Source organism: Pezoporus flaviventris, unplaced genomic scaffold, assembly GCF_033815535.1.
Source record: "Pezoporus flaviventris isolate CSIRO_AGI_PZ_B2104156 unplaced genomic scaffold, CSIRO_AGI_Pfla_v1 ptg000007l, whole genome shotgun sequence".
Lineage (NCBI taxonomy): Eukaryota > Metazoa > Chordata > Aves > Psittaciformes > Psittacidae > Pezoporus > Pezoporus flaviventris.
In genome coordinates this window covers 10,031,016-10,046,345 of record NW_026892555.1, presented here as the reverse complement: position 1 = coordinate 10,046,345, position 15,330 = coordinate 10,031,016, and the positions used below count along the sequence as shown (strand labels likewise).

Sequence of the window (15,330 nt, the reverse complement as noted above, 5' to 3'; positions counted from 1 at the left end):
AGAAAGGTTCTAAAAGATACTATAAATCTTTTATTTCTTTTTAGTTACTATGCGATGCCCTTCATTTTGAAGGAAATGGTACAATCAATGATCTGTACTTCTTTCTCAGGAAAAGAAGATATTTGCACTAACAATTCAACATTTACTGACAAAAGACAGCGTACAGAAAATGTTCATGGCGGGGAAATAAAATCATATTCTGTGATTACACTTGTTATTGTGGATGATTCCATGAAGTGTTACAATGTCAGGAATTTCAAGTGTGCTTTTAAAGAAAGCTTCTAATTCAGTATTAACGCAAAAGAACCCTCTAAACCACTGGTGTTTGAAGCCACCCCGATTTCTTCCTATCCAGTTTTAAAACAAAAAGTCTAATCTGAAAGTCTAAGCCCATTATACAATACACCCGGCCTTATCACTGCACACTGATTTATAAGAGTAGTCAACATGTACTGAATTAACAGTAGATTTCTTACAAATAAAAACTGCTGTTGGAAACAGTGTATTTCTTACCTCTACTTAGTTACTATTCTCTGATCAGTTATACAAAATCAAAGTTTTGCTTTCAAAAAAACAGTATTTGTTCCTACATGGCTGTTAGAATGATGGTTGGTGCTGTTACTTGTCAGAAAAGCACAGGTGGGAAAGCACTTGACAACACATTTCACACACCCAAGGACACACCTTTGGTAAAACTTAACCAAAGGAGAAGAGAAAAAGAAAACCACTGTTACATTCAAAATCAGAAATATATTCATCACATAATATTACCTACGTTGCTACTGAGAGTGGAATTTTGAATTTAAATGAACAAAACTTAAGAACTTTGCCTAGGGTTTTATTTATACAAAACAATTCCATAGTCTAGGGTCCTTCAGTCTGAAGAATGTATTTTTCCAAGTAAGAAAATATAGGGTTTGAATTAGCTTTTTGGGTATTTTCCCTGCCTACCCTACAACTGTCTACTATGCTGGTCAGGTGAGCTCTAGAGCATTGCTGTAATCAAATACTTTGCATTCACACAGAATCAGGGATAACTTGAAACAGCCTTCAGTTTATGTCCTTGTTCACTGCCATGGAAGGTGAATGTCTGAATTGTGTTTTTAAAATTACTCAATCAAGGGATAATTGTAGGTTTTACTATAAAGCATTTTCCAAGACATTATTTGCATCAAACACACCGATACTCTGGGGAAATAAGACTGCTCATCTACATTTCCTAGCTGGAGCTACATTTACACATCTGGGGCTCAGTCTTGCCAGCCTTAACATGTGCGTAATGATAGTCACAGCAGTCATCCTATCAGTAGCAGTAGGTATGCCCAAATGAGTAAATTCATACAGAAGATTTAAGTGTTTGCACAGTCAAAGGGCTTTTAAAACAAACGATATTAACTTTAAATGTTAAAAACGCAAGGGAAATTTCAAGACAAAAATACCAGTGAACATTCTGCAGCACGATCACCAGCTTAGTTTACAACTGCTGTGCAGTACAATCCTCACTGAATCAGTGCAGCTCCTGGATTTCCAGTGGGAAACTGAGGCCAAAGTTTGGGCTAGATGCCACGAGCTGTGTTTGGACAAGAGGCCCTTTGAGAAACAGCTTTCACAGCACTGCTTGTTCTCCCCTGGTCATTATGCAACCTCAGATCCTCCACGCTCCCACCAGAGACCTCAGATTGAAATTCCAGGCCCTTATTCACAAAGAAAAGTAAATACACACTTAACTTCAAGCACATGAATAGTCTTACTATTGGCAAGTGGCTCAAGGTAGGGTCTATTCACAACTTCAAACTTCAATATAGGCTTAGGACCTTTGCTGAACCAGAAGTTCTGCAGAAGGATCACACCTGAATTTCTATATGTTAAAGAAGAAGCTGCAGAGAAGAACACTTTTATCTATTCTTCTCTCCTCTCTTTTGTGATCTACAAAAACCTCTTGAAGTAGACACATACATAAAAAAGTCTGTTTTCCTGGGAGATCTGTTTCTTTAAAATCAAGCTCTAGATTTCCCAGCCCTGTCTGCAGACAGTAACTGAGTAAAGTACAGCAAAGACAAGAAATGAAGGAGTTGTGATGTGCTTCTACAGCAATTCCTGTTCTCCCATCCAGCTCATTACAGGCCCATGGCTTAAAAAGTAGACTGCTTAGAAATGTTTGCAGTGGTGTTCAGTAGCACCTATTAAATAACAGTGCCTGGGGCAGGGAAAATGGACCCGCCTGTTAAAGATTAAACAGTTGCATCTTTATCTGCTGGAATAAGAAATCCCTGTACGGAGGTAGCCCTCTTCCAAATTAAATAAAATATTCCAGGCTTCCCCCTCCTCCTTCTACACAGAATGGAATGCCAGGAGACAGAATAAATTCCCAAAAACAGCTTGCAGAGAAATTCAAAGATTCCAAATATCTATGCTTTAAATACTGAACACCTGTATCCCAGGTGTTAGAGGAGCATACAGGTTTTATAACACAGCAGAACGCACGCCAGACTCCACTATGCTGTGAGGCAAGCTCCCCCCTTCATTCTCCATCCTCAGAAGGCAATGCAAGCTCTGGGATTCTTTGCTAAGGCCTTATGCCTGTGTGGGAATTTATCCCCAAAGGCATGACCGGTACAGAGAAGCACTAAGATCAGTACCAGACATGATTTCAGCTGGTTAAAGAAGCTTTGCTCTCCATTCCCAGGCAGATTTGGTCCTTTTTCATTTTATTAAGCAAAACTGGGGGGTAAAAAAAAAAGAACAGAAGACAAAGCCAGACTATGCAGGGTATCTCAGAAGAGAAATAGCTACGTGTCATAGTTCTGATGTTTCAGACACAAGGGAAAAATATTTTCACAACTAGTTTACTGTTTAGTACCCTGTAGATACATAATATTTGACATTTATAGCAGTTTCTATACTTTATGACCTAGAATATACTTTAGATCACTAATGAAAAATAAACCCATTCAGAGACTGGAAAATAATGTGCATAACAATTTACTTTCAAATGAAAGGTTATGAAGGGATTTTTTTTTTAACTTTCAAAAATATCTGTAAGAAAATATTATTTTACATACCTATATTACACAGTGAAATAAACTTTGTTATGTACAAGGTTTCAGTATGAAAGAAACCAACGCCAGACATTTACTCATGGTCTAGATAATCTGTTGTCTCTTACCAGTCAGTACAACAGAGACTCTCCTTCACTCTTTTTCAGACTATTTCAGTGATCATTTCAACTTTTAGCTTCAACTTAGAACTACTTACCAGTAGTTCTATAAAACCTGTGTGCATCCACATATTAACCCTATTACATTTAGGTATGGGCAGCTACGCTATCAAAGCAAGGTTGTACATCTGCTTGGCAACCACAGTAACTTGAGTATAACTCAGTTGCATATTGGAGGAAAAAAAACAGTGCAGACACCTGAGCTATAGCATTCTAAGGGAGTTTGGTGCTAAACTCTCCTTTGCATTTGGGTATTTCACAGCACAAAAATGAGAGCACAGGAGTCATTAAGGAAATAGTATATGGTGTATTTGCATAACCCTAAAACTTATTTTCCCTCCTGAAGCGAGGATGAAGTAGTCTTTCACAGCTTTTTCCTAGTTTGTGTATTTTAGGCAGAAAATACACCACCACAATCTATTTGGATCACGTTGGCAAAATTGCTTCATATAGCCTTAACTTATCAAAAGCTGGTATCTACCTATTCTTAAGCGACAAACTTTGCTCCCATCTGAGGAGTGGAAAGGACACAGAGTACTTTGCTATTTGTGGTATAACTGTAAACAACTGCAGGGAAGACCATATTAACTATGCTTCAAGTTTACATCAGACTGTTGCCATTATTTAAAGGAACTGAAGCTTATCTTCAAGTTCACCTCATCGCTATTGTGCTTTAAGGGGAAAGAATTTTGCACTACAAACTGTCTCCAAATCTGTGTTTGCTCACACACTTCAGATTCCAGGACAAAGATCTGACAGTGCTGCCTGTGCAGGAGATCAGTTCAACAGCTGAAAACAAGTTCAGGGAATATTCAAGGCAGACAGCACCGCATCTCCCTCCTCTCCTGTTTAATGAGGACTTGCACAACAACTTTGGAGGCATGTCCTCTCCTTTGCTCTAATGCTATAGCTCAGCTGCATACCATAAATAATAGCAAAAAAGGAAACATGAAAGCCCTAATGAAAAGGAAATTGCTTTGTGGTAAGGAAGGAAAAAAGGAACACGCAAACCCCCTGCCTGTGGTGCCTTCCAGCCTGTGCTCCCTCCCATCACTTCCCATCTCAGCTGGGTTTACTGTGCTGCAGAATCTGCAACATGCCCACAGTCAAGAGCTCCCAGCCACTCTCAAGGGACAGCTTACTCAAGACATACTCTTGCACATGAGCAACCAGCTTCTGCTGCCTCGATGTGTACCACAGACATGACCAGGAGCTGGAGCTCTCCCATTTGCTTTAGGAAAACCAAGCAGCCTATACAAGCACTGGCACAGCTCAGTATCTGCTTGAAAGAGTTCCAGCACAGACCAGCGTGCAGACTCCTCCTTAATCAGCATCCCCTGGGACCAGTCAGTAAGAAATACATATTCTAGCCTCAACACCACACACTAATAGCAACGGAGGAGGTCCCCCAGCCCACCTGCAAGTTTCTATCAGTTAAGAAGGCACCAGGCATGTCAAACCCAGTTCATTAACATTGGTGGAGATTTCTGCCTTACACCTTCTGGGCTACCTATCCATGTAACCTTGCACCAGGCAAGCAGGCAGCTTGTTGCAATACCAATGGGTGCCACAACTGAACAGAAGCAGGGGCAGAGAAAGGAAAACAATACCCTCATGCTTCTCACCTACCAACTCAGAGCTACATGGACATGTCCTGAAAGTAGCTGGCTCCTTCTTAATAGTATTAAATACTCTTAACATCTGCTGATAAGTAGATGTCAAAGGCATTTAATATCTTACAGAGTCAGGCCTACTGGCAGATGGCTGAGGGAAAGGCTATGCACAGAAAGGGCAGAAAGGAAGGGAAAGAACTGGGAGCAGAGAGGTGTAGAATTGCCCTGAGTTTTATCCTCTACAAATAAGTCAGGGGTTTTATCATCAAGCACTGAAGGAGTTAAGCACTAAAGCACAGACACGTAATCAGCTTTCCCCCTTCCTTTCACATGTGATTGGAATGAAGCTGCACCGAAGCAGCCCAAAGGGCTTATAACAGCTCAATTTCGCAGCCTTCAGTTTTAATCCCCATCACCCAGGCTAAGCACCATGGTGGTGTGGGGCTGCTACTCCACAGCAGTCTGAGCACCTGGATGATGATGGTCTTCATCCTCCTCTTCCTCCTCCTCTGCAGCCTGTAGATGGCTGGAGAGCTCCTGGATCACAGCAGCTCTACCAATCTGATCATTTCTCCTCTTCTCCATAATCAGATCCTCCAGGCTCTGGAACTCCAGCGTGTGGCTGCGCTTGTCACCCAGCCGGATCTGCAGTCGGTAGGGCTGCTTGCCTATGCGCAGCTCCCCACCGATTTTAAACTCCCGCTTGCCATACCGGCACCAGGCAGCAAAGCACTCAGAGTTTCTCCAACTCAAGTCCCGGTCCTTGCAACCCACCTGCTCCAGGGCATTGCGTACCACCACGGCCGGGCTGAGGGGTTTGTAGCGGTACAACTGGTTGGCAATGCGGCCCCGTCTGCCCTGGCTGGCGTCGGTGAGGAAGCTGTTCACCACCTCCAGCCTGTGCAGATGCACAACTTGAAAATCTCCAACATAAACCACCCAGTGAGGGTACTGGGCCTGGCACACAAACTCCACCAGGTCACCCGGTTTGCACCTATTCAGCAGGTTCTCCGGGGTGTAGGTGCTCAGATGCCCCCCACCTCCTTCATCACCCTCCTCTGGCAGCGTGTCCTCCTCTGCAAAGCTCTTCTGGTAAATACACTCATCCCGGTAATAGACTGAGCACTCCACCTCATGCAGCTGGGGGTCATAGGGCTGCAGGGCTGGGTGCTCACCCCCCAGGTCGTGCACTGAATCCTGCTGCTGCTCCAGCTCATCATCATCATTCGAAAAGATGTAGGAGACCCCGATCCTGGGCCCTTCATCTCTGTCCATACCTGTCGGGTCGGCCGTGGGAACTTCCTTGTAGTTCAGATGGGTCAGCTTCTCCACCTGGTTCCCCATGCCCGCTGCAACGACAGACACACAGCGGGACCATGAAGGCAGGCGCCAGGTGGCAAACCACGGCTCCCCCTCCACGCACGCACACACCCGGGTCTCCCCGCTGCACCGCAACCCCTGCGGGAGCCCCTCGGGGCGGCAGGAGGTGCGCACCGCCCTACCTGCGCGGAGGAAGGCGCGGCGGCAGCGAGGAGGAGGAAGAGGAAGGCGCAGGGAAAGCGGGCAGGCTCCGAGCCACCTGTTAGAGGGGGGCTGCGAGCGCCGCGGGAGGGCTGGAGGGGCGCGTTGGGGATGGCTGCGCTGCACCGAGCCGGGCTGCCGCCTCCCCCCGCGCCCTCCCCGGCACCGGGCGGCTGCAAACTTACCCGGCGGGGACGGCTGCGCGGCGCCGGGTGCAGCCCTAGGGTGAGCGGGCGGCGGTGCGGAGGCTGGGGCTGGGTGCACGGCGCGCTTGGATCGCGATCATGGCTCCGACCCGGCGCGGCTCCGCGCTCCCCGCGCAGCAGCAGCGCGCCGCGCCGCCGGCACCGGGGCTGTGCATAAGCACCGGAGAGGCACGGCCGAGGGGAGGGAGGCTGGATCCGGCTGCGGACGCCCCGGCGAGCGAGCAGCCCCCAGCATTTAAAGAGGCAGCTCTTTTTTTTCTTTTCCTTTTTTTTTTCCCTCTCCCCCCTCCCCTCCCCTCCCCTTCCCTTCCACCCCTTTCCCTTCCCTCCTTTCCGCGCCTCTCTCCCTTTCCTCTCCCCTACATGCCGAGCGCCGCGCTCCCCGCCGAGGCCGGTGTGCAGGCGGAGATCGGACGCCGAGGGTCTCCGCGGCGCTTGGCAGCGGGTGTGCAGCACGCTCCAGCACTAACTCGCTCACACGCGGCCCCTTTAAGGGACCGGTGCCACGAGGGAGCCCAACCCGCCAGTTTGGCCAGGGGGGAGTAACCGAGAGCCGGAGTTTGGCCGGGACGGCGCGGAGAGGCGATGCGGAGGCTCCGTGCGGGGCTGTGGGAATCCCCCCGCTGCAACCCCCGGGCGCGGATCGGCGCGGAGCTCCCACGGGAACAGCGCCCGCCCCGCAGCCCCTTTCCGGGAGGGCGGGAGGTGCCTCTGGGGGCCACAAACAATAGCAGGGAAGTTGTAAAGGGAACAAGAACCGACGAGCCCGGCTCTCCTGGGCTGATTCAGTGCCTTCCATTCCTCCACGAGCGGAGTGCGCAATTAGTTTTATTCATTTCTTTCCTTCCTGACTCTAAGAGATCGCTCTCTTTTTCAATATAGAAGATGATGATTCTTCCCCCCCCCCCCCCGGAAAGGCATTATCAGAACTGGTGGGAATATTTTCCTTTCTGCGTTTTGCAGAACGCAAACCAGTATTCTGCTTTTTCATTAATGCCTAGTTAGCCAGCTAGGTGGGTTTATTGTTCGTACTATTTTAACAAGCACTGGTAAATGCATGCTGGTAAAACAGACTACAGAGATAATTTATGGGAGCTGGGAGTAACGTCTTTAATTTTGTCTCATGTATTCCCTTTGTCTGTTGTCTTGTAATTTATAAACCCAACTGCACACTGCTGTTTTGAGGCGAGTGAAGGAACAAATGTCATGTTACCGGGGTGCTGAGCGCTGCCTACAGACTCAAAGGGTACCGTTTCCATCAGATTATACGCCTCTGTGGTTTCGAATATAGACCTGCCCTTTGGGGTAGAAAGAATTGCTGCTGCTGGGGCTGGAGGAGCGTGCACCCTCCTCTGCTTGGGACAGTACGGCAGGCACAAGCAATTGCAGCAGGTGACAGGCAGCCAGACCAGGCTGTTTTCAGTTCACCTGGTGACTATGTCTATAGGAGCATTTTAGAAGGCTGAAAAGCATGCCAGGAGTATGCTTTTGAAATGAATCTCCCAAACACCCACCTCCAACACACAGAGCGTTCAGTTTGCATCCCAATGTGGTTTCAAACAGTGCTTACAGCTTCCTTTCACATTCAGCTAGATGTGCTCCAGGTGCAGGATTGGACCAAGGCTAGTTGAGCAAACCTCCAAAATGTGTTTAGTGTAGGTTTTTCAGCACTCTACAGTTCACTCTATAGTTCCTTTATAGCTGCTGTTGGACAAAAGAGGACCCCGCTTCATAGACAGAGCTTTGTGAAATTGCCCCAGTAATCCATGGGCATGTGTAAAGGTGTGAATATCCTAAAAGTAAGAGCTAGACTGAGCATAGCAGTGAATTTTTCATGTTCTCCCATTTGTAGCGGAAGCCGTGTCCCAGTACCATACCCTTACTATTGTTGGAGCCATTATGTTTCTTGACTAAAGCAGTCTGGCAGCCTGGTGTCAAAGGCCAAGCTTCTTTTAGAATCTGCTGCAATGTATAGAAAGTTGTGTCTGTGCAGGAGTAGAAAACTCCCTCACTCTGTGTGCATGCACATCCACACATACTTGCAGCTCGCTGTCTTGTTCTCTTATTTTTTCCTGTCTGTTGCAGTTCACCCCAGTGCCTAATTTTTTGCACCTTCTCAGCTGCTTTGATTTGTGATCTCTCTGAGTTTTCTTTCAATGTCTGGTCTTCAGAATCCCCATTCTCTGACCGATCTGCTGCTTTCTAGGATCAGAAACTATTGGTGAGTATTGCTGTGTCATAGAACACATCCATAATGGCATACTGCCCATTCAGATAAGGCCTTGGGTGGAAAATCCACGAAGAACTTACAGTGCCTATATATCACCTGGGCTGGTGCCTAAAATGGTGATACTTAAAACTTCTGCATGCTTAACCTCTAAGACCCAAAGCAGCGTCACAGGCACAAGGGAAGGGGCTGGTGGCAGTGACATGCTATCCTAGTGACTGTGCTTTTCGAAAGAGCCGTGACCTCTTGCATAGCTTTCTAAAACCAAAAAGGACTTTGGTGCTTATCTGCTAAAGATAACACAGTCTGTGGGTATGGAGTTGGGGGAGGAATGGTTGCGCAGTTGCTGAGCTGGGGTCCCAAACTGCAGCAGGGCAGAGTGACATACCTCTGACCTTGCTACTGGAGGCTCCTCAGTTAGGTGACTTCTTGCTCAGTCTGCTGGCATTTATCTGGTTTTGAGATACTCAGCTCTGTGCACTTGTGTTACAGAACCAGTAAGTTGACGCTAAATGAAATTTATTATTCCAACTCGGTAAAAGCTCCACCAACATTAACTACATATTCAGGATGTCACTTGGATTTGTCTCTACACTGCAGAATCTTAAACTTCATGGCCAGTGATCCAACATTCACAGTCACTCACCTAAAAAAAACGAGGGCTCAACCTCAAGGAGTTCCCTTGGATGACATCCGGACCCAAGTGGAGAGTTCCTGACTGCAGGAGCTGCTTTGAGGAGGACTGACTACAGGTGGCTGCCCAAGGGGCTCCATTGCTGCCCTGCTGAGCTGTGGTCAGATATGGTCATGTACCCCCATAGGCTCAGGACCCAACTTCCTTCCTCTGCACCTGCTAGCCACCACCCTATGGCTATATAGTCCATTGATGTATACAGAACACAGAGGGGACTCTACCTCTTGGCTTAGAGACTGTGGACCATCTATAGAAAAAGTACATTTATTATTAGTCTATCTGACTCTAGCTGGTACAATCCAGGAACCTCTGTGGTGCTACTTCTGGTTGCTTTAAACTTAAGCTCTTTATTTTTGAGAATTGAGGTCTCAAAGTTATATTGTTGCCCCAATGCTATTATCATCTTCATGTTCCAAAGCTGTCTTATGTTTAGTGTTAATACAGGTCTTATATCCAGAGATTAAAAGGGTGATACTGATTTGAAATCACAGTTTGTCCTTGTGTTCCCATTATTATTGTCATTAAGAAAGTATCTGCTATGAGAAGAAATAAGTCTGCTTGTTATACATTTATATTTTTTCCTTAGCAGTGCTTCTGAGTAAGACAAGGTTTAGTGTTTTGTAAGCATGTTGTGTTTCACAGGTATTCAGCCAGTTGATGGCTATGACACCCTTGAATTATTTAATAGCTTCCATTTCTTTTTTCAGTAGAGTTTTATGAGAACGGAGGTAAACTATGCTCCATTTGGCATGTAAGCACTCTACATCATAAACCTAGCAAAGAAAAGTGCTTAAACACCATGGTGGAATTAGGGCAGTGGAGGAATAAACCACTTCCTAGTGAAGTCTGTGGGTGCTCTTCCAGAGAGTTCTGTAGAAACTAGTCATGCCCTTAATAGAGGGAGGTGTGTGACCTGATGGATGTGTCCTTGAGAGAGGGTGTCCTTCCACTGCAGCCATAGTTGAGTCCATCATGGAAATTTGGATTCAGGATTGTAACATTTCATTTGTTCCCTCTTTGGCCTCCAGTGGAAACTGCATTCCTGAATCAGGCACCAAGTTCCTGTAAAGCTAGGAATGACACTAAAATCAGATACATCAAACCTGGCATGCCTGAGGTAGCTGGTGGGGAATAGGACAGAGTTAGCATCCTGACAGCCATTGGAATCCGGCACTTCCTTTCATTCATCGTGTTCACAGCCTAATACTCTCCCAAGGTTAAGTACTTTAATGAGATTGGCTGTTTCTCACACACAAGAGGAAATGGTGCCACATCAGTTAATAAAAAGCATTAATATTTCAGATTGCTTCCTTGGGGTATGAAAGACCAAGGTTGAAGTCTCTCATCTTACTGAAGGAACTTGAACTGATATCTCCCAGAAGAGTACTGAAAGCCACCAGACTGTAGGCTATTTTGGAGCAAGCCAAGCTCTCTCTGTCCCACTGAAGCTGCTCTGCTTTGTATGGGCTCATTAAATACCCATTCAGTCAGCTGGGAAAAAGAGAAAAGTATGACAATGGCTCTTAGATGCAAGAAGGAGTTGAGAGTGCTTTGAGGTCCTTTCTAACAGCTATTCAGATATCTCATGATCATGCAATATCTTCAGCAGTAATTCAGTCAGAACCACCAGAAAGATCTGAAAGTTTTGCTTTCAGAACATGCTCATGGAAGAGCTTTGTTCATGTTTTCTCAGGAGCAGGCTGGGGCTCTGGGCCTCATATCCTGCATGACTGGTGTAACCCAGATGCTACTACTACGTATCAGCTCCTCTGGGTTTCTGTTGCCTTAGAGCCATGCTGATAACCTCTGCTGGAGCCTGGGCAGGGCACAACTAGTTTGTGACTTTGGGCGTGTGTGTGAAATGAGTGTGGAGCTGTCACTGCTTGCTGGCTCTGCTTGTACCTCCAGGAGAAATATTGGGAATTCAGATAGCCATAAAATTTATGCATCTCAAAATGCTGAAAAATGAATCTTGGTATTTCTAAAACTTGAGATTCATGATATTCTGACAGGAGAGATATAATGAGCCTCTGGTGTCAGGAAGATTTTATCTGCATTTAGCCTATAGACCTTTAATAACACAAAGAGATTGACATCTATGTGCTTCTAACATATGACCTTTGGTATTCGGTATAGTGTAGCATGGCCCACTATATATTCAAGACCTGAAAGTGAAGCAAGCTGCTGATCAGAGAGAGACCCACATGTTGAGAACCGAGAGGGGAAATTCTAAGTGCCTTGGTTATCACATCAGCAAACTCAGTTTGTCCTAAAACTCTGGCTGGAAGCTTATGGTTCTGTTAACTACTTTCAACATTGTAATTTGTGACTAAATGTGATCTGTTGCAAAATAAATTGCTGAGATTGCCGAAGCCACAGAGTTTTTGACTGAGACATTCAAGCAGTATCTCAGAAGAAGCTCTTCCACTGTGAGATTTTAATTGGTGCATTCCAGCAAATGAAAATGAAGTAATTCATATGTCAGTAGAGGCCTGGATTCTTAGGAATTGCTATCAAACTGACTTAAGCAGCAGGCAAAGCTTGATTAAAATGCAGTCTTTTTTTTTTCCTCCCCCAGAAAATAGCAACTGTATTTCAAACATAACAAGGAAGGAGGTACTGCACATGCATCTTTCCAGCATGAGAACTGCTAGCCTCTTGCATCTCTTATCCCTCTCCCACACTGAGCTTCTATACCAGAAGCTCCTCCTTTAATGTGTCTTAGCACATCAATGAACTGCTGGCTGCCTTGGTAGCACAGCACGTCCTTCTGTATGCAGCTAGGAAAGGGTGGGACTGCTGCATTCAGTAGAGAAACTTGAGATGATTGCTCCTGGTGTGCAATACCTAAGCAGAAACCATTAGTAAAGGGAAGGAGTCTTTCCTTTGGCTGTTGCCATGCTGCTAATAAAACAGTTGAATATGGAAAGTAACAAACATCACTCCTTCCAGCAAATCTATGATGTAACTACAGGTTGCCCAGAGAAGCTGTGGCTGCCCCATCCACGGCAGTGTTTAAGGTGAGGTTGGATGGTGGTTGGAGCAACCTGGTCTAGTGGAAGGTGTCCCTGCCCATGGCAGGGGGGTGGAACTGGATGAGCTTTAAGGTCCCTTTGAACCCAAACCATTCTGGGATTCTGTGAATATGTGCTCATGCCTCCATTTTAAATTGGTAGGAACAGAGGAACCACCGAGCAAAGTGTCCCTTTCTGTGACACTGGTGGTGTCTGTGCCAGATTATGAGGTTGGTCATGACAGAACATGTAGCGATGCACAAAGTGGTAACACGTCTGTGAAGTCTGCTGTCCTTATCGCATCTTTGGATGCTTGCTGATTTGACCCAGAGGTACTGGCCACAGCTGCTCCCCACAACCATCTCTGCAGGCCCATGGCAGGGTAGAGGAGCAGGAGCTGGGAGGGTAATCAGCCTTGTCATTCACCCATTACATGATGAAACAGGTTAATGTCTTCCCCAGGCAATGGAAAGCATCAGAGACACAAAGCCTCAAACCACCTGCGAAAGTGATGTTTGAGGCTGGACCTGTTCCAAATCCAGCCGAGCAGCACTCATCCTTTGCTGGCCTGAGTTGCTGAGGCTGCAGTGCTGCAGGGGGAGCCCCTGTGGGGTTTATACACAGCCATCTCCACTGGGGAAGACCTGGGGCTAACCTGGTTCCCCATGTGTGAGTGCAGGGTGGAAGGGAACAGTGCACAGCTTGTTCTCTGCTCTCACCTTGTGTCACAGTTGTTATTGTTTACAGCCCTCACCGCAGATGAATGCACAGAGTGAACCTGCATCTGCCCCGGGTGTGTTGTGAGTGGCTCATGGGGCAGGGATTTGCTGAGCAAGACAGGGAGGGAACAGGCAGCTGAAGGATCTGCTCTGGGGCATTAGCGTTGAGGCAGGGCTCGGGGAAGCTTGTGGGATGGAGTTGCATCAGTCTGAGGCAGCAACAAAGTTGGGTGAGAGCAGTATGACATCCTTGAGAGGTGGAGGAAATGGAATGGGAGGATCTATTCTTCCAGGTCTCTGGTCTCCATTTGTGGATAGAAGCTATTCCTACCTGTTGCACTGAAGAGCTGCAAAGATAAATAAACCCATTAAGGTCCTGAGGTGCCTGCTAACAAGGTCCATGGAGACAGAGAAGGAAATTGCTAGGTAGGTGCTGTTTTTCCAGGCAGTAGGAGTGTCTGAGTTTGAATCAGTGCTCAGGGAGGTTCTTAACTCTTTACCCAGGCTTGCCTCTGGACACAGCATACAGCACATGCCTGCAGCACACATGCCAAACACCTTCCCCGGCTGCAAGCATCCTTCTCCCATAACTCACCAGTGATGCTGCCGAGACCTTGGAGGCCACAGGGGACCAGCCCAGCTAAGGCAGGCTGAAGCCACTTCTGTGGATTCGTTCCTGCCTGCAACCAAGAACCATTTTCTACCTTGTTTAAGTGCACACCTGGAGACAACCTGCTCAGCTTCACAGCAAATAGCAGGTACTTCTGCCCCTTTGCAGTAGGCACATGAGCATCATGGAATGCCACTGTGCTGAGCATACAGAAATGCCGCTGTACTTCTTGTTTCAGAATGCATCAGTATTACCCTTGACTTCTACTAAGCCCTTTTTGTTAGTACCTGTGGGAGGAGAGCAAGGAGCAGATGGTTATTCCTTCAATCCTGTGAACTAGTTAGATGAAAATCGTATTCCTAGTAGAATCTACTGTCAAGGAAGCTTCTGGCCTGCTGGGTGCTGCTGGGTTGGGTTTATAAAGTGCTCTATGGATAATGATGTGTGTACTCATAATAATGATTTTAATTCCTGTTAGAACTGACAACTGTATGTGTTTGGCTTTCTGAAGACAGATGTTCTCCTGCTTGGTTATGTGTGTTGATTCCACCTGGGGAAATAGGGAAAGAAGGCATCATAAAGCAATGAGCTGTTCATTGCTCTTTCATTTTCTCTCCCTCTCCTCTTTCCTTCCCTGGGCTGTCTGCTAGGCAGGAGTCTGACCCATCACATCAGCTGCTTCAGGGAAGCCCTTGGCCATTCCAGCTCATCCTCCTCCACTGGCTGTGAGAGCAGAGGGGCAGGGCAGGGCTCTGAACACATCTCAACTCAGCAGCACACAAAGCAGCGTGATGATGCTTTCTGTCTTCGCATGTGAGACCAGCTGCAGACTGGCCTTGACACTCATTCTTACAGGCAGTGCTTAATTTCAGACAGTCCCTGTATACGTTAAAGTTGTCAGCTCCACACCAAATCCCTTTTCGTGTCTCTTTCTGTGCAGCATGGTGTTCTCTTGCTCTGATTTAAGTGTTTTATGGTTCCACATGAAGGAGATAACAGCATGAGCAAAGCTGTGGGTAAAGATAAATCATCTGCAGGGGGAAATATGAGCACTCTTTTTTGGAAAACAGCAAGGCCACAGTGCCAAGGGACCAAAGCACTTTCTGTATAAGTGTCTGCAACAATCTGCTTAAATCTCCACTGCCTCAAATCCAAAGTGATTTCAATGTTAAACCATTTTTCGGTGCAGCTTTTGTACTAGAATAAGCAGTATAAAGGCACTGTTCTAAGGAAGATGTAGATTCCTACTTTTCACATGAAATGTCCTTCATTTGTTGTTATAAACTAACTTTAATTCATAGTTAAGTTGAAGGAAAGACTGCAACAGGCTTTAAGTGAAAATGAGTGAAGTTGTGAATGCCTTGTGCTCTTCTAGGAATGCTCAACTCAACAGTCTAATTCTACTGAATTCTACTGGGTGTTCTCTTTTTTTTTGCATTTCAGAAGCAGGACAGTGTTATTTTGCTGGTATAGACTTGAAGATCGGGACAAACAATTACTATAGCTGTG

At 46.3% G+C, this 15,330-nt stretch overlaps 1 protein-coding gene and 1 long non-coding RNA gene across 2 annotated transcripts; one reads left to right on the top strand and one right to left on the bottom strand.

Moving 5' to 3' along the window:
• Nucleotides 1-7: 7 nt before the first annotated feature.
• On the bottom strand, nt 8-6,755 carry LRATD2 (LRAT domain containing 2). Its single transcript, XM_061447724.1, has 2 exons — nt 6,537-6,755; nt 8-6,179 (listed from the first exon to the last, which is right to left on the bottom strand). The coding sequence occupies exon 2, from the start codon at nt 6,172-6,174 to the stop codon at nt 5,278-5,280; it is 897 nt and encodes a 298-aa protein (XP_061303708.1). The 5' UTR covers nt 6,175-6,179; nt 6,537-6,755; the 3' UTR covers nt 8-5,277.
• A 478-nt stretch (nt 6,756-7,233) lies between these two features.
• Nucleotides 7,234-9,412, top strand: LOC133266503 (uncharacterized). The gene is made up of 3 exons (XR_009742428.1): nt 7,234-7,371; nt 8,259-8,339; nt 9,277-9,412. It is a non-coding gene; the product is annotated as an uncharacterized LOC133266503 (long non-coding RNA).
• Nucleotides 9,413-15,330: the final 5,918 nt, after the last annotated feature.

Excerpts from the sequence above, each read along its gene's own strand:
- LRATD2 (XM_061447724.1), bottom strand. The coding sequence starts at position 6,174 with ATGGGGAACCAGGTGGAGAAGCTGACCCATCTGAACTACAAGGAAGTT.